A 20,025-nucleotide genomic window follows, 5' to 3' on the forward strand; every position below is an offset into this window, starting at 1 on the left:
TAAACTTATTTAAGTAATCCAAAACAGTCCCCTTTCCCTGTTTCAACCGATACAGAGCCCACCCAGCGTTCTCCGTGCGGAGAGGATCCCCAAAAGTATCAGTTAGCAACTTTTTGAAATTATTCAAATTGTCCTTGACTGGGTCATTTCCCAAAATTAAATTAGTGGCCCATTGTCCTGCGGGACCGGTCAACAAACTCAAAATAAAGGCCACTTTGCTAGTGTCTGTAGGATAAGCATGAGCACTGAGCTGAGAAAAATAAAGCTCCACTTGTGCCAAAAAGGTTGGCAACTTGCACCTGGTTCCGTCAAAGCGTTCAGGAGTCAAAACATGTCCTTTCACGGCATGAGCGGTTTGGCTAGCGGTAAAAGCCGTTTGCAATTGGTCTAATTTGACCCTTAACTCATCCATCGTCTTCCTGACGGGTTTATTGCTGCAATAAACCTTTTATGGGCGTCGGGCAATCTGTCAAGGACAGAACGCCACAAGATTCAAAGTAACAGAGTTTATTAGATTACAGAACTCAAAAATGCCCGTAAAACACAAGGGCCAGGCAGTTTTTGCCTTTAGGAGCAAAAAGGGGCAAAAGTAAATGTTCAAAAGATAAACCGGATTAAACCGGAGTTTAATCCGGGTAAAAACAAAACTGCTTTCTTCAGCCTGGGTATAAACAAAACGAAAGCCAAGGAACAAAAGATACAAGGAATGCAACTAATTGGCAGCAGATTCCTCTCTGCTGCCAACACTGTGTTTAGAGTAACTTGCGTCGCTCCCACACGCACACACAGCAGACAGGATCTCCAACACGAGCAGACGCAGCCAGGGATTTTAGCAGTAGAGTAGACCAGTTCCGTTCCGTAGATCAAAGCCAGAAGCAGACGTTTGTAGTTTTTCCAAGTCCAAGAAGGGGGGAAGACAAGCCGTGGTCAGTTCAGTCCGAGTTCTCAAAGCAGGAGATGGCGTCCGTCAGGAAGACGACGGAAGGTCAAGCTAATAAGAGTAAGCACAGGTTTGCACAAACAAATGCCCACACAATCCCTCCCGCCGTCTGACCCTGGATTCCAATCAACTTACGTCTCAGCACAGGAAAGTACACAAGTCTTCAGGGAAGCGTCCCACACACACACACGAATCCCAAGCGTTTGCCCAGATTACCTTGCCCGACGCAATTTGCAATTGCTCCCAAGCCCCATTTTATGCCAGTTACAAATCTTCATCACTGTCAGCTGCCCTCCTTAACCCGGGCGTTTCCTCATCACTTTCCTCGTCAGAGCTGGAACACCTCTGACTACGCCCAACAGCATCTCCAGCTGTGGATCCCGTCCCATCCCTCCAGCTACGCCATGGGTCTAATCCTGAAGGTCCCCATTCATCTTCTGCCCCATCATGGCCAGTGGCCCCCAATTCCTCCCTTACCCGAGTCCAATCCATCTCATCCTCCTCTGAGCTAACCAGCCCTTCCTCCATTCTCTCCGTGAACCCTTCGAAAGACTCTTCGTCAGAGGGTGCTGCAAATATGTCTCGCAGTCTTTTTCTCTCTCGCTCCTCGAGAGTATCCGACTCTCGAGGAGTCTTACGCCCACGCCTGTCAGAAACAGAGCCACGAGGCTCAATCATAACACAACTGGTTGATAAAGACTTAAAATAGTCTTTAAAAATATATATTTTAATTATATATATACAGTAGAGTCTCACTTATCCAACATTCGCTTATCCAACGTTCTGGATTATCCAACGCATTTTTGTAGTCAATGTTTTCAATATATCGTGATATTTTGGTGCTAAATTTGTAAATACAGTAATTACAACATAACATTACTGCGTATTGAGCTACTTTTTCTGTCAAATTTGTTGTGTAACATGATGTTTTGGTGCTTAATTTGTAAAGTCATAACCTAATTTGATGTTTAATAGGCTTTTCCTTAATCCCTCCTTATTATCCAACATATTCGCTTATCCAACGTTCTGCCGGCCCGTTTATGTTGGATAAGTGAGACTCTACTGTATTAGTATAATAATAAACAAGGCTTTATAATTGGCAAACAATGCAGACGGAGGGGATGAGGTCCCAAATATGGAGTTCGAATTTGGAAGAAAACAAAAAAAAATCCCAATAGTAAAGCTGGAATGGACTCCCAAAAGACATCTAGTCCACTAATAAAACTGGAAGGGATCCCCAAAGGTCATCTAGTCTACTCACAGAAGGCTTCAGAGAAAGCCTTTTAATTTATTCGCCATTGTGCTGAGGGAGTCTATAGACGACAGAGGCTTTGATGTAAAAAGAACAATATCAAGTTTATTCAGGCACAAGCTTGGTGGTTACAAAAGATGTTTCACTTAGCGGTATTCTTATTAACAGTTACAATACTAGAATGAGATGAATCAAACTCTCTAAAGTATCACCTCTTTTATTTAAAGTAGTTAAAACTTCTTCCTCTGCTCCTTTTAAACTGTTGCTTCAATGGATCTCTGTGAGTCCAGCTGGAATTGGTTCCCAAAGTCTGAAACTTGGACTTCAAACCACAGTCACCCCTGTGATATACTATCACAGATTCTCTGTGCCTTTCCAGGACACAGACTACATTAAATAAGTCACCAAACTTATTTAAAGCCGACTCAAAATGAACAATTGAGTCTCCTTGATCCCATCAACCTGGAATCAATCTTCCCTGTGCCTCATCAGAGCACAGACTGAGGCTTCATGCCTTCATGCGTCATGCCTCCTAGATGGCCAAGGTCTTCCCTCCGGAATAGTGGGATTCCCACTCTTCTTCCACGGGGGTTGTGAGGTCACTTCCTGGAGGGGGCTCCGTTTCCTGTTCGGGATACCGCACGGCCACGCTCCACTCTTCAGGATCTCCGCTTCCGCCGTCGTCTTTTTTCCCGGTCGGGGCTTCGGAGACCGAGCCCACAATCACTGTATCCGCTCTCATGATGTAGATCTTCTCTACGGAAGAAAGAAGGGGAGAAAAAGATGGAATAAGTCAGACATGGGCCCTCCAGGTGTTTTGGACTGCAACTCCCACCATTCCTAACAGCTGGTAGGATATTGTTGTATCCCAGCCACAGGCTGGCCAGATTTAAGATGAAGATGAAGGGGATTCTGGTTTTGGGATTCAAGAGCAGCAGTCTGAGGCTGAAGCCAGCTCAGAGATGCAGTTTCAGTTTGAGCAGGATGAACTGCTGACCTCAGGAGAAACAGATAACAGTCAGGCTGACATTCTTCCCTTGAGAAATGATGAGGGAGAAACTTCAGCTTTGGAAAATAATGAGGGAGACGGTTTAGCTCCAGGCCAGGTGCAAGATAATGGTAGCACAAGCAATGAGTTATCCAGAGAGGACAGTTTGTCTTGGATGGGTTCCCAGGTTCGTAGAAGTGAGCGTTTAGCGCGCGAACGGGAGTCTAGCTGTGGGAAAAGGAACACCTTCCTGAGTTGTTATTGAAGTGTGCCTTTGCAGATCACTCTTTGTCAGAGCAATTCATCGCTTCATCTAGGTGGATGTTTTCCTTGCCAGTGTTCTTGGATTCTTGGGCCTCGTTCTTTGGACTCTATGGACTAATGCCTTGCCTTGTGGATTATTGCTCTTGCCATGCTCTTTGAACTTATGGACCTTGCATTTTGGATTATTGGACATTTCTTTACCTTATGATCGTATTGGACTTATTGACTCTTTCACTACAACTTTGAACTACCTTTTGATTGCTTGTTTGATGTATAACCTGCTTTGCTTAATAAAAACCTCAAAAGACTACCTGTGTGTCTGACTGGGTATCTATAGCAAGGTGAACTTAGCCTGAGGTGCGACAGATATATTACAGATGAATGAATAGGTGGATAGAAGGATAGGTAGCTAAGATAAATGATTGATAGATAGATAGATCGATAGATGGATAGATAGGAGAGACAATGAGTGGACAGATAAATAGATGAAGGATGGAAAGATTGATCAATAGACAGATTAATAGCAGGATAGATGGGGATAGATAATCAACAAATGAATAGATAGAAGGATAGATAGATTGATGACGAATGCATGGATAGAATGATTGATTGATAGATATGGTAGATGGATGGATGTGTAGATAAGTGACAAATGGATAGAAGTATTGATGGATAGATAGATGGATAAATGGATAGGTAGATTTCAATGTCCTAGCCATTTTTATACATTTAGATTCAATTTTATTAGACCCCAAAATGGCATTTTCTGAATTTTCCCGCTGACTGTCTTCCCTTCAGAGAAAGGACTCTAGATCAGCAAGTATTGCACTTAGAGACTTCACATTTTGGGAAACTTAGTTTCAGCTTAGTTTCACAGACTATGCAGAAGATCTGTATAGGAAAGACGATAATATTGAGGATAGTTTTGACAGAGTGGTGAGTGAATCAGAACCAGACATCCTGAGGAGTGAGGTTGAATGGGCCTTAAGAAGCATTGCTAATAACAAGGCAGCAGAAGACGGCGGGCTCCCAACTGAAGAGATCAAACTGAAGAGATCAAGAGAAGGTGGTGAGAATATACAGAAGATCTGTATAGGAAGGATAATAATATAGAGGATAGTTTTGACGGTGTGGTGTGTGAATTAGAACCAGACATCCTGAGGAGTGAGGTTGAATGGGCCTTAAGAAGCATTGCTAATAACAAGGCAGCAGGAGACGACAGGATCCCAGCTGAAGAGATCAAGCTGAATGGTTCAAGAGAAGATGGCGAAATTATACAGAAGATCTGTATAGGAAAGATAATAATATAGAGGATAGCTTTGACGGAGTGGTGAGTGAATCAGAACCAGACATCCTGAGGAGTGAGGTCGAATGGGCCTTAAGAAGCATTGCTAATAACAAGGCAGCAGGAGACGACGGGATCCCAGCTGAAGAGATCAAGAGAAGATGGTGAGATTATACAGAACATCTGTATAGGAAAGATAATAATATAGAGGATAGCTTTGACGGTGTGGTGTGTGAATTAGAACCAGAGATCCTGAGGAGTGAGGTTGAATGGGCCTTAAGAAGCATTGCTAATAACAAGGCAGCAGGAGACAACGGGATCCCAGCTGAAGAGATCAAGAGAAGATGGCGAGATTATACAGAACATCTGTATAGGAAAGATAATAATATAGCTTTGACGGTGTGGTGTGTGAGTTAGAAGCAGACATCTTGTGGAGTGAGGTCGAATGGGCCTTAAGAAGCATTGCTAATAACAAGGCAGCAGGAGATGATGAGATCCCAGCTGAAGAGATCAAACTGAAGAGATCAAGAGAAGTTGGCGAGATTATACAGAAGATCTGTATAGGAAAGATAATAATATAGAGGATAGCTTTGATGGGGTGGTGAGTGAATTAGAACCAGACATCATGAGGAGTGAGGTTGAATGGGCCTTAAGAAGCATTGTTAATCACCAGAGGAACCAGAGACCAAATTGCCAATATCCGGATTCTGGATAACGGAGGAAGGCAGGGAGTTTCAGGTAAACATCTACTTCTGCTTTATTGACTCTTCTAAAGCCTTCGACTGTGTGGATCATAATAAATGCCTAACACACGGTCGTTCTCCCATAATAGTGACCTATATCCATTTCCTCGTGGAAAGCCCCCAACTCACCAATGCAATTGGTGCATTGCGGAAGTGCGTCTCCCGCTCCTCCGCCGTCCGCTTGGACCAGTTCTAAAACAGCCTCCATTTCCGAGTCACCATCAGGGCCTGGAGCATCACCTCCTTCTTCTTCTTCCACCGAATTCAGCAAATTAATCTCTTTCTTGAAAAGAAACCCCAGAGAAGGAGAAAGTTGAAATAGTCCTAAGACTCTCCGCCATCCACACTTGCCCCATTTAAGCAGGTTTAATCCCACATTAATGGCAGGTACGACTTATCGATTTGATGCCCTACTTACTGCGCATATCTTGGCCTGGTTCGATACTGTGTTGGAAAAAGGAGGGAAGAAAGAACAGGATTACAACTCGGAATCCATGCGTTGCCCTCATCCAGCCTCTAATAATAATAATAATAATAATAATAATAATAATAATAATAATACACACAAAGGGTCAGAAAAATTCTCAAAAGCAAGCTCAATGGAGGCAACACCATCAAGGCCATAAACACCTGGGCCATACCTGTCATAAGATATACTGCTGGCATCATAAACTGGACACAGATGGAACTGGACAATTTGGACAGAAAAACAAGAAAACTCATGACCATTCATCACTCCCAGCACCCTCGCAGTGATGTTGACCGGCTATATCTGCCTAGAAGATCAGGGGGCAGAGGACTCTTACAAGTAAAACAAGCCGTCAAAGAAGAAGAACATGCCCTGGCAGAAGATGTCAAGCAAAGTGAAGAACCTGCTTTGATTGAAGTCAAAAACCAGAAACTCCTCAAAACACAGCAGACAAAAAACCAGTACAAGAAAACCGCACTACAAACTAGAGCTGACAGCTGGCACAACAAAACATTGCATGGAAAGTTCCTTGACAAAATGGAAGGAAAAGCTGATAAGGAGAAGACCTGGCTCTGGCTCACGAATGGGACCCTGAAGAAGGAGACAGAAGGCCTGATCCTTGCAGCCCAGGAGCAAGACATCAGGACAAAGGCCATTCAGGCCAAGATCGAAAAATCAGCTGATGACCCAAAATGCAGACTGTGCAAGGAAACCGACGAAACCATGGATCATATCCTCAGCTGCTGTAAGAAAATCGCACAGACAGACTACAAACAGAGGCACAACTATGAGGCCCAAATGATTCACTGGAACTTATGCCTCAAGTACCACCTCCCTGCAGCAAACAACTGGTGGGATCACAAACCTGCAAAAGTCTTGGAAAATGAGCCCGCAAAGATACTGTGGGACTTCCGAATCCAGACTGACAAAGTTCTGGAACACAACACACCAGACATCACAGTTGTGGAAAAGAAAAAGGTTTGGATCATGGATGTCGCCATCCCAGGTGACAGTCGCATTGACGAAAAACAACAGGAAAAACTCAGCCGCTATCAGGACCTCAAGATTGAACTGCAAAGACTCTGGCAGAAACCAGTGCAGGTGGTCCCGGTGGTGATGGGCACAGCGAAAGATCTCAGCCGGCATTTGGAAACAATAGACATTGACAAAATCACAATCTGCCAACTGCAAAAGGCCACCCGACTGGGATCTGCAGCATCATCCGAAAATACATCACACAGTCCTAGACACTTGGGAAGTGTTCGACCTGTGATTTTGTGATATGAAATCCAGCATATCTATCTTGTTTGCTGTGTCATAACAACAACAACAACAACAACAACAAAACATTGCATGGAAAGTTCCTTGACAAAATGGAAGGAAAAGCTGATAAGGAGAAGACCTGGCTCTGGCTCACGAATGGGACCCTGAAGAACACGTCAGCAAGCGAGAGTCCAAAAGTGGCAGGATAAAGTCCAGAACCTCAATCCGTGGCTGAGACTAGATGAGAAATTCCCTGCTAGGGACACAGAAGACGGGGCGACTTGGAAGGTGTAGAACAGACTGAGCTCTGGCACCACGAGATGCAGAGCCATTATAAAAGTGAGAGCAAACCACAGACCACTGACTACAATGCGGCCTGAGCCCTGCCACATGCCTTCTCACAACGACACCAGAGACACTCCAAGTGGTCAAAGGAAATGTAGTGTAATGTCAAGTTTGTAACTTTGTCTATCTATATATATAAAAGGGTAATGGAATCACGGCACCGGACAAAACAACTAAACTAAACGCCCCACAACCTCGAAAATTGACAGCACAACCTCTCATCTACGCCTCTACGTTCATACAACAAAAAGAAAAGAAAAATTAAGTCCTAGCCATAGCAACGCGTGGCCGGGCACAACTAGTACAGACGACAGACGAACTCAGGACTTCTGTGTTCTCCAACAGAACTTGACTTGAGCTTTAGGCTGAAAGAACTCAACTGAACAGAACTGAACTGATGCAATCGTTATGCACAAACACTTGTGTCTGGATACTCCCTAGTTCCAGCTATTATTATTAGTGTTATATTGTATTACATTATTATATTATTATCAACATTATATGTATATACAATATATTATATTATAAAACTGAGGGTGGGGGCCAGGTAAATGACCTTGGAGGGCCGCATCCGGCCCCCGGGCCTTAGTTTGGGGACCCCTGGTCTAGATGGCCTCTGGAGCCCCCTCTACTCACGCTTCATTTTCTGTGGCAGGATCCATGTGCTGCAAGCCCTCCTCCTTCGCCAGACCGCCGCCACGGAGCATGCGCAGAGTACCAACCCAGAGAGGAGCAGCCCTCCCAGAAGGCTGAGATCCCACTCGCCTGAAAAAAAATAACTCATAGGGCTTAGACTGGGATCGTAAAGCTACAATTCCATGTTGCGGACAGGTCTAGCCAGACTCACCTCTGGCTGAAGCTTCTTCTATGGCAATGCTCCCTGTGTCCTCAGTCGCCCTTTTGGCCGGCCGACTGGTCACTAAGTCAGCGCATTGAGCATCGTGGGTAGTGTTTCCATGGCTAGCCATGGGCTTTCGGAGCGTGGAACAACTAGGAAAGATATAACAGTCACAGTTATTATTATTATTATTATTAGGTATGATAATGATGATGATTTGTCCTCAAATGACCACAGAGAGATAAATATATCAACTAATCAATTATTTAATCATAATTAAATAAATAATTAATCATCATAATAATATGACGGTGATGATGACCCCAAAGAATACCAGAGGATCCCAGAGAGATAAATACATATTATTATTATTAATAATAATAATAATAATAATACAGTAGAGTCTCACTTATCCAACATAAACGGGCCGGCAGAACGTTGGATAAGCGAATATGTTGGATAATAAGGAGAGATTAAGAAAAAGCCTATTAAACATCAAAATAGGTTATGATTTTACAAATTAAGCACCAAAACATCATGTTAGACAACAAATTGGACAGAAAAAGTAGTTCAATACCAGTAATGTTATGTTGTAATTACTGTATTTACAAAATTAGCACCAAAATATCACGTTATATTGAAAACATTGACTACAACAATTTCGTTGGATAATCCAGAACGTTGGATAAGCGAGTGTTGGATAAGTGAGACTCTACTGTAATAATAATAATATTGTGATGATTGTCAATATTATAGTAATATGATTGCATAAGTTATGTTAAAAACCCATGATCCTAGATGTTAGACCCCCATTGGTAGCGTATAAAAGAACCAAGAACATTGGCGATACAGTAGAGTCTCACTTATCCAACATAAACGGGCCGGCAGAACGTTGGATAAGCAAATATGTTGGATAATAAGGAGAGATTAAGGAGAAGCCTATTAAACATCAAATTAGGTTATGATTTTACAAATTAAGCACCAAAACATCATGTTATACACAAATTTGACAGAAAAAGTAGTTCAGTACGCAGTAATGCTATGTTGTAATTACAGTATTTATGAATTTAGCACCAAAATATCATGATATATTGAAAACATTGACTGCAAAAATGCGTTGGATAATCCAGAACGTTGGCTAAGCGGATGTTGGATAAGCGAGACTCTACTGTATATTGGTACATTCCGATGTAAACCACAATGCTCAAACTACCAAGTCCAATTTGGTAGGCAATTACCGATGTCACCATTGTGTAGCCAATTGGTGGAGACTAAAATTTTCACACACCAACATCTATCATTTGATGACACCATGTAACGAGTACGTTCGATTCAATTGTAAGCTAAAATGTAAATAAAGACAAGAACCACTCAGTTGGAGCAGAAAACTTATGAAGTGAGTAATTGGATAAGAATCAGCACTCTGGCATGCTAATTTCCATGACAATGGTTATGGGCCCAGCATGTTTCTGCTGCGCAACTCTGCTTCTAGAGGACCCCAGAGAGATAAATACATCATATTATTATTAATATCAATTGATCATCATAATAATGTCATGATGACCCTAAATGACCCCAAAGGACCCCAGAGAGATAAATACATCATTATCATTATTAAGTATATTATACTCGTATATAATTTTATTATATATCTAAAATGATTATTGTGATAGCCCCAAATGATCTCAGAGGACCCCACAGACACAAAAAGTACTGTGCTACTTATTTTTATTATTACTATACTATTACTACTATTATTATGTATTGTTTACTTGGTGTGTCTCCGGCAGGGCTGCGAAGGCGAATCCTGGTCCGAAAACGTCCCCGGCGGGCATTCCTCACAGACCGTGTCCTTTTCAGCTGTTCCTGGCAAAAGAACCAAGGACACCTCTCTTCATTTAGATCTACAGTATACATATAGGAAAATCTTATATATATTTTAAATCTATCAAATGGAACTTGGTTATAGAATTGTCCAAGAGGAGCTTAAGATTCCTCAAAGGTTGTTCTCTCAACGAATCTCTAGATCCTCTGATGGAACGGGGTTGGACTGGATGGCCTTTGGGGCTCCTTTTGACGAATTATGAGTTAACCGAGTCTACTGCTGTATTATTACTATTATTATTATTATTATTATTATTATTATTATTATTATTATTATTATTATTATTATTACTATGGCATCTACCAATTCCCTATGGGTTCCATGGGTTAACTGAGAATGTATTGTGTTGTTGTTGTTATTAATCTAGTACGTAGAGTGCACGTGTATCATCATCATCATCATTAATCTGGTGTCTAGGGTGCCAGTGTGTTATTATTACTACTACTATTATTATTACCATCATTCTGGCATCTACTAATGGAAAGTCTACTGCATTATTATTATTATTCCCTATGGGTGCCATGGGTTCACAGAGAGTCTCTTGTATTATTATTATTATTATTATTATTATTATTATTATTATTATTATGCAATCTACCATTCACTATTGGGGCCAAGGGTTAAATGAGAGTCTCTTGTATTATTAGTATTCCTATTTTTATTATGCCATCTACAATTCCCTATGGGTGCCATGGGTTCTCAGAGAGTCTCTTGTATTATTAGTATTCCTATTATTATTATTATTCCTATTATTAGTAGTATGTCATCTGCAATTCCCTATGGGTTCCATGGGTTCACAGAGAGTCTCTTGTATTATTATTATTATTCTTATTATTATTATTCCTATTATTAGTAGTATGTCATCTGCAATTCCCTATGGGTGCCATGGGTTCACAGAGAGTCTCTTGTATTATTATTATTATTATTATTATTATTATTCCTATTATTAGTAGTATGTCATCTGCAATTCCCTATGGGTGCCATGGGTTCACAGAGAGTCTCTTGTATTATTATTATTATTATTATTATTATTATTATTATTATTATTATTCCTATTATTAGTAGTATGTCATCTGCAATTCCCTATGGGTGCCATGGGTTCACAGAGAGTCTCTTGTATTATTATTATTATTATTATTATTATTGTTATTATTATTATTACTATTATTAGTAGTATGTCATCTGCAATTCCCTATGGGTGCCATGGGTTCACAGAGAGTCTCTTGTATTATTATTATTATTATTATTATTATTATTATTATTATTATTCCTATTATTAGTAGTATGTCATCTGCAATTCCCTATGGGTGCCATGGGTTCACAGAGTCTCTTGTATTATTATTATTATTATTATTATTATTATTATTATTATTATTATTATTCCTATTATTAGTAGTATGTCATCTGCAATTCCCTATGGGTGCCATGGGTTCACAGAGAGTCTCTTGTATTATTATTATTATTATTATTATTATTATTATTATTATTATTATTATTCCTATTATTAGTAGTATGTCATCTGCAATTCCCTATGGGTGCCATGGGTTCACAGAGTCTCTTGTATTATTATTATTATTATTATTATTATTATTATTATTATTATTATTATTATTATTCCTATTATTAGTAGTATGTCATCTGCAATTCCCTATGGGTGCCATGGGTTCTCAGAGAGTTTCTTGTATGATGCTGCTGCGGATGCCGTGACCCACCTGTGTCCCGCACCCCGAATCCGGCCCCACAGGAGCGATGCTTTGCGCAACGGAGGCAGGAATCCAGCACCGGCGTCCGGCAGAACCAGCCTTGTCGGCATCCGCAAACCCGGCTGAAATTGGCGCGGCAGGGAGAGACTTCCACTAAACTGCGGTCTGTTGGAAGGAAAGGAAAGAGTGGATCCCCGGAGAAGTTTGGACTGAAACCCAAAGCGGATAGAGGATGGAAACACCCACCTGGGGCACATTGGACACAAGCGGCGCACTGCGGGGTGGCCAGGCGATGGTTTAGGTAGAACCCGGGTTGGCAGGGGATCTTGATGCAGCCGTGGGTGAAATCCAAGGGGCATTTGATCTTGGGATGATAGCCTTTGGGGGGAAGAAATAATAATAATAATAATAATAATAATAATAATAATAATAATAATAATAATACATTTTTCGATCTTGGTCTTATCAGCTTTTCCTTCAATTTTGTCAAGGAACTTTCCATGCCAGCTGTCAGCTCTAGTTTGTAGTGCGGTTTTCTTGTACTGGTTTTTTGTCTGCTGTGCTTTGAGGAGTTTCTGATTTTTGACTTCAATCCAAGCAGGTTCTTCACTTTGCTTGACATATTCTGCCAGGGCATGTTCTTCCTCTTTGACGGCTTGTTTTACTTGCAAGAGTCCTCTGCCCCCTGATCTTCTAGGCAGATATAGCCGGTCAACATCACTGCGAGGGTGCAGTGAATGATGAATGGTCATGAGTTTTCTTGTTTTTCTGTCCAAATTGTCCAGTTCCGCCTGTGTCCAATTTATGATGCCAGCAGTATATCTTATGACAGGTATGGCCCAGGTGTTTATGGCCTTGATGGTGTTGCCTCCATTGAGCTTGCTTTTGAGAATTTTTCTGACCCTTTGTGTGTATTCTTTACTGACCAGTCTTCACATGTTCGTGCTTGATGTTGTCCAGCTGTAATATGCCCAGATATTTATAGGCCTCTGGCTGGTGACACTTTATTGTTTGGCCATTGGGCATATTTATGCCCTCACTTTCAATGATTTTTCCCTTCTTCAATTCCACTGTTGAACATTTGTCCAAACCAAACTCCATGATGATATCAGTGCTAAAAATTCAGACAGTGTTGGTCAGAGACTGGATTTCAGTTTCCGTTTTCCCATACAGAAGTCAAAAATCAGAAACTCCTCAAAGCACAGCAGACAAAAAACCAGTACAAGAAAACCGCACTACAAACTAGAGCTGACAGCTGGCACAACAAAACATTGCATGGAAAGTTCCTTGACAAAATTGAAGGAAAAGCTGACAAGGAGAAGACCTGGCTCTGGCTCATGAATGGGACCCTGAAGAAGGAAGGAGACAGAAGGCCTGATCCTTGCAGTCCAGGAGCAAGACATCAGGACAAAGGCTATTCAGGCCAAGATCGAAAAATCAGCTGATGACCCAAAAGGCAGACTGTGCAAGGAAACCGACGAAACCATGGATCATATCCTCAGCTGCTGTAAGAAAATTGCACAGACAGACTACAAACAGAGGCACAACTCTGTGGCCCAAATCATCCATTGGAACTTATGCCTCAAGTACCACCTTCCAGCAGCAAAGAACTGGTGGGATCACAAACCTGCAAAAGTCTTGGAAAATGAGCACGCAAAGATACTGTGGGACTTCCGAATCCAGACTGACAAAGTTCTGGAACACAACACCCCAGACATCACAGTTGTGGAAAAGAAAAGGTTTGGATCATTGATGTCGCCATCCCAGGTGACAGTCGCATTGACGAAAAAAAACAGGAAAAACTCAGCCGCTCTCAGGACCTCAAGATTGAACTGATGGCTCAAAGCAGGGTGCAACAAATTCAAATACAAATGAAGATAAAAATGCAATAAATTACTAAATTTGATAGATATTCGTGGCCTCGTGCTGTGGCCGGCTGGCCTGCCAGGAACCCAAATACCAGGGATTTCCGCCTCTTTAAAATAAGAGAAAAAACTGAATTTCCCCGCCCACGGCTTGTACTTTCTGGGTTATTTGCACCTTTGGGTGCGAATCTCCTTTTTTACCCCTTGAAACTAGGGCACCGCTTTCAGGGCAGGAAGCATTATTATATATATCATTATAGTTATTACTTTTAGTAGTATTGTATTTAATATTATTATAATTATCATTTTATTTTGTTATTCTATTTATTATTGTTGTCATTAGTAGTCTTATACAGTAGAGTCTCACTTATCCAACATAAACGGGCCGGCAGAACGTTGGATAAGCAAATATGTTGGATAATAAGGAGAGATTAAGGAAAAGCCTATTAAACGTCAAAATAGGTTATGATTTTACAAATTAAGCACCAAAACATCATGTTAGACAACAAATTTGACAGAAAAAGTAGTTCAATAGGCTATGTAGTAATTACTGTTTTTACGAATTTAGCACCAAAATATCACGATGTATTGTAAACATTGACTACAAAAATGTGTTGGATAATCCAGAACGTTGGATAAGCGAGGCTTGGATAAGTGAGACTCTACTGTAGTTCAATACACAGTAATGCTATGTAGTAATTACTGTATTTACGAATTTAGCACCAAAATATCACGATGTATTGAAAACATTGACTACAAAAATGTGTTGGATAATCCAGAACGTTGGATAAGCGAGGCTTGGATAAGTGAGACTCTACTGTAGTTCAATACACAGTAATGCTATGTAGTAATTACTGTTTTTACGAATTTAACACCAAAATATCATGATGTATTGAAAGCATTGACTACAAAAATGTATTGGATAATCCAGAACGTTGGATAAGCGAGTGTTGGATAAGTGAGACTCTACTGTAGTTCAATACACAGTAATGCTATGTAGTAATTACTGTATTTACGAATTTAGCACCGAAATATCACGATGTATTGAAAACATTGACTACAAAAATGTGTTGGATAATCCAGAACGTTGGATAAGCGAGTGTTGGATAAGTGAGACTCTACTGTAGTTCAATACACAGTAATGCTATGTAGTAATTACTGTATTTACGAATTTAGCACCAAAACATCATGATGTATTGAAAGCACTGACTACAAAAATGTGTTGGATAATCCAGAACGTTGGATAAGTGAATGTTGGATAAGTGAGACTCTACCGTATATGTAACATTATTACATATTACCTGCGGGGCATCGGTAGCAACATTTTTGGGCGGCTTCGTCATAATACGAACTGGGAAAATTGTCACATTCCTATAGGATCAGAGAAGGAACAAAGCCGTAGGTTAAAAGAAATAACACTTCCAAATGTCTTATACATACATACAGTAGAGTCTCGCTTATCCAAGCTTCTGGATTATCCAAGCCATTTTTGTAGTCAATGTTTTCAATATATCCTGATATTTTGGTGCTAAATTCGTAAATACAGTAATTACAATATAACATTACTGTGTATTGAACTACTTTTTCTGCCAAATTTGTTGTCTAACATGATGTTTTGGTGCTTAATTTGTAAAATCATAACCTAATTTGATGTTTAATAGGCTTTTCCTTAATCCCTCCTTATTATCCAACATATTCCCTTATCCAAGCTTCTGCCGGCCCGTTTAGCTTGGATAAGTGAGACTCTACTGTATATCTATATGGCATCGCTCCACCGGGCAAAACAACAAAACTAAAGGCCCCCCAACCTAGAAAATTGACAACACCACCCCTCATCCACGTCTCTACGTTCTTACAAACAAACTACACATCCCTAGTAGAAAACGGGCAGGCTTTGAAGCAGCGAGGCTATTCACTGCCATTCCAATTGGCCACAGCAACACGTGGCAGGGCACTGCTAGTATTCTTAGATAATTAGATAATCTGTGGAACAGGCCGAGGCCTAACTGTGCCTGTCCCCTGGGCTGAGTAGGTTGCTAGGAGACCAAGTGGGCAGAGCTTAGCCTTCTAACTGGCAGCAATTGGATAAAAACAATTATTCCTCTCCCTCTAATTAGGACTTTATTTTTCTTTTCTTTTTGTTGTATCAACCTAGAGGCGTGGATGATGGGTTGTGCTGTCAAATTTTGAGGTTGGGGGGGCTTGTAGTTTTGTTGTTTTGTTGGTCGCCGTGATGCCATCACTCATTTATATAGATACTAGCTGTGCCCGGCCACGCGTTGCTGTGGCAAAGTGGTGGTGGTATTGGTTAAAAATTGTTGTGTAATTTTTATTTGACGTTATTTGTATTTTTTTTATTAATTTTATTGTAAGTTATCTTTTCATTTATTATATTTTATTATTTTCTTGTATTATTTTTAGTTATTTTCTGTTATTATAATATTTTATTGTGTTAATTTTTTAGTGTTTTTAATTGTTTTTTAGTGTTTTTTATTATTTTTTATTGGGTTGCTAGGAGACCAAGTTGGAGGAGCTTAGCCTTCTAACTGGCAGCAATTGGATAAAAGCAATTATTCCTCTCCCTCTAATTAGGACTTTATTTTTCTTTTCTTTTTGTTGTATCAACCTAGAGGCGTGGATGATGGGTTGTGTTGTCAAATTTCGAGGTTGGGGGGCCTGTACTTTTGTTGCTTTGTGAATAGCCGTGATGCCATCACTCTTTTATATATATATATAGATATATAATTATATATATAATTATATATATAATCTATATTATTATATATATTATTATATATGTAATTAAGTTTGCAATTTCTCTCGTCTTCCCTTCTTTCTCTCTCTCTTTCTTCTTTCGTGTCACTCTCTGTCCTGCCAGGCGTGACTCATTCATAAAGTCTCCCTTTTGATGTTAATGCTGACTCAGAAAAAGATAAGAATTTTTTCTCCGAATGAATGTAGTTCGCAGGGTGCGAGAAATGCTTGCTTTACTCGAGAGAGAGAGAGAAAGAGATATATATATATATATATATATATATATATATATATATATATATGGTGGGATTTCCCCCCCCCCCCACCATTTCTCATCATAGAAGGGACCACAAAAGAGCTAGAGGACCCAAAAGTTCATCTAGTCCAACCTTCTTCCAATGCAATATTCAAAAGGGGCCCAAAAGGTCATCTAGACCAACCCAATGCAATACTCAAAAGGGACCCCCAAAGGTCATCTAGACCAACCTTCTTCCAATGCAATATTCAAAAGGGACCCAAAAGGTCATCTAGTCCAACCCAAATCAATACTCAAAAGGGACCCCCAAAGGTCATCTAGTCCAACCTTCTTCCAATGCAATAACAAAAGGGACCCAAAGGTCATCTAGTCCAAATTTCTTCCAATGCAATATTCAAAAGGGGCCCAAAAGGTCATCTAGACCAACCCAATGTAATACTCAAAAGGGACCCCAAAGGTCATCTAGTCCAAATTTCTTCCAATGCAAAAACCAAAAGGGAGCCCAAAGGTCATCTAGACCAACCTTCTTCCAATGCAAAACACAAAAGGGACCCCCAAAGGTCATCTAGTCCAACCTTCTTCCAATGCAATATTCAAAAGGGACCCCAAAGGTCATCTAGACCAACCTTCTTCCAATGCAAAACACAAAAGGGACCCAAAAGGTCATCTAGTCCAACCTTCTTCCAATGCAAAACACAAAAGAGACCCAAAAGGTCATCTAGTCCAACCCAATGCAATATTCAAAAGGGATCCCAAAGGTCATCTAGTCCAAATTTCTTCCAATGCAATACTCAAAAGGGACCCAAAAGGTCATCTAGTCCAACCTTCTTCCAATGCAAAACACAAAAGGGACCCCCAAAGGTCATCTAGTCCAACCCAATGCAATATTCAAAAGGGATCCCAAAGGTCATCTAGTCCAAATTTCTTCCAATGCAATACTCAAAAGGGACCCAAAAGGTCATCTAGTCCAAATTTCTTCCAATGCAAAACACAAAAGGGACCCCCAAAGGTCATCTAGTCCAACCTTCTTCCAATGCAATATTCAAAAGGGACCCCAAAGGTCATCTAGACCAACCTTCTTCCAATGCAAAACACAAAAGGGACCCCCAAAGGTCATCTAGTCCAACCCAATGCAATATTCAAAAGGGACCCCAAAGGTCATCTAGTCCAAATTTCTTCCAATGCAATACTCAAAAGGGACCCAAAAGGTCATCTAGTCCAACCTTCTTCCAATGCAAAACACAAAAGGGACCCCCAAAGGTCATCTAGACCAACCTTCTTCCAATGCAATATTCAAAAGGGACCCCAAAGGTCATCTAGACCAACCTTCTTCCAATGCAAAACACAAAAGGGACCCCCAAAGGTCATCTAGTCCAACCCAATGCAATATTCAAAAGGGATCCCAAAGGTCATCTAGTCCAAATTTCTTCCAATGCAAAAACCAAAAGGGACCCCAAAGGTCATCTAGTCCAACCTTCTTCCAATGCAATATTCAAAAGGGGCCCAAAAGGTCATCTAGACCAACCCAATGCAATACTCAAAAGGGACCCCCAAAGGTCATCTAGACCAACCTTCTTCCAATGCAATACTCAGAAGGGACCCAAAAGGTCATCTAGTCCAACCTTCTTCCAATGCAATACTCAAAAGGGACCCAAAAGGTCATCTAGTCCAACCTTCTTCCAATGCAATACTCAAAAGGGACCCAAAAGGTCATCTAGTCCAACCTTCTTCCAATGCAATAACAAAAGAGACCCAAAAGGTCATCTAGACCAACCCAATGCAATATTCAAAAGGGATCCCAAAGGTCATCTAGTCCAAATTTCTTCCAATGCAATACTCAAAAGGGAGCCCAAAGGTCATCTAGACCAACCTTCTTCCAATGCAATACTCAAAAGGGACCCCAAAGGTCATCTAGTCCAACCTTCTTCCAATGCAATACTCAAAAGAGACCCAAAAGGTCATCTAGACCAACCTTCTTCCAATGCAATACTCAAAAGGGACCCCAAAGGTCATCTAGTCCAACCTTCTTCCAATGCAATACTCAAAAGGGACCCAAAAGGTCATCTAGACCAACCTTCTTCCAATGCAATACTCAAAAGAGACCCAAAAGGTCATCTAGACCAACCCAATGCAATATTCAAAAGGGACCCCCAAAGGTCATCTAGTCCAAATTTCTTCCAATGCAATATTCAAAAGGGATCCCAAAGGTCATCTAGTCCAAATTTCTTCCAATGCAATACTCAAAAGGGATCCCAAAGGTCATCTAGTCCAACCTTCTTCCAATGCAATAACAAAAGGGATCCCAAAGGTCATCTAGTCCAACCCAATGCAATATATAAAATATCATTCTATTGTTATTCTATTATTATTGTAGTACATTATCATATTATTACTATTATATTATTCATTATTCATGACTACATTGAAACTAGAAGAGAGAGGAATCAGCGTGGAAACGGCAAGAGGTCCCATAGATTGTTGTACATGGAAATAAGGGTAGTAAATAATTTTTGATTTATTAAATACAGTTATATATTACAGTTATACATTTTTGTTATTTAAACTATACATAGTGCGAAATTATGGGTTTTTTTTCCTCTCAAAGTGACACACCACCCAAGTCATGCTTTTTTGGGGGTGAATTTTGACACACCAAGTGCAAAAGGTTGCCCATCATTGGTCTATTGTGTCCACCCATCCATCACCTATCCATCTAGTTATCTATCTGGACATCCAATCAATCAATTTATCCACCTGTCGAGTGTGTCCACCCATCCATCACTTATCCTGTCCATCCGTCATCTGTCTGTCTTGTGCATCCCAATGACCTCAAGGGTCCCCTTCTGTGGAACCCGAACCCTCCTTGCAGAGGCACTTGCTCACCTTTTGGGAGGAGGAGGAGGAGGAGGCCGGAGAGAGGAGATGGACAGCAGCCAGGCAGGACAGCAGGACTGTGGCCGCCCAGGGGCCCATCACGCTCCCAAATGGGCCACAAAAGAGGACGGAGGACCAGGCACCGCCCCCAAGATCAAACGGGCCCCGCTCTTTCTCTCTTTCTTTCTTTCTCTCTTTCTCTCTTTCTCTCTCTCTGTGGTTTCCCAGCACTGGCCTCAGTTTGCCTTCTGTGAAATGGGGGGACTTTCCCCATTCGCTGAGACTGGCCAGCTATGTTGAC

General features: G+C 40.8%; 1 protein-coding gene across 1 annotated transcript; it reads right to left on the reverse strand.

The window, feature by feature from the left end:
• Window positions 1-2,248: 2,248 nt before the first annotated feature.
• On the reverse strand, window positions 2,249-19,823 carry LOC134294525 (tumor necrosis factor receptor superfamily member 8-like). The gene is made up of 9 exons (XM_062965962.1): window positions 19,734-19,823; window positions 15,142-15,211; window positions 11,985-12,353; window positions 10,160-10,253; window positions 8,397-8,539; window positions 8,186-8,314; window positions 5,891-5,916; window positions 5,602-5,755; window positions 2,249-2,948 (listed from the first exon to the last, which is right to left on the reverse strand). The coding sequence occupies exons 1-9, from the start codon at window positions 19,821-19,823 to the stop codon at window positions 2,725-2,727; spliced, it is 1,299 nt and encodes a 432-aa protein (XP_062822032.1). The 3' UTR covers window positions 2,249-2,724.
• Window positions 19,824-20,025: the final 202 nt, after the last annotated feature.

This window comes from Anolis carolinensis, unplaced genomic scaffold, assembly GCF_035594765.1.
Source record: "Anolis carolinensis isolate JA03-04 unplaced genomic scaffold, rAnoCar3.1.pri scaffold_15, whole genome shotgun sequence".
Taxonomy (NCBI): Eukaryota; Metazoa; Chordata; class Lepidosauria; order Squamata; family Dactyloidae; genus Anolis; species Anolis carolinensis.

Coding starts and splice junctions, on each gene's coding strand:
- LOC134294525 (XM_062965962.1), bottom strand. CDS start 19,823: ATGGGCCCCTGGGCGGCCACAGTCCTGCTGTCCTGCCTGGCTGCTGTC. Junction 8,540..10,159: donor CCCTGCCGGAGACACACCAA/GTAAACAATACA, acceptor TATCTTTCCTAG/TTGTTCCACGCTCCGAAAGC. Junction 5,756..5,890: donor ACCAGGCCAAGATATGCGCA/GTAAGTAGGGCA, acceptor TTTCTTTTCAAG/AAAGAGATTAATTTGCTGAA.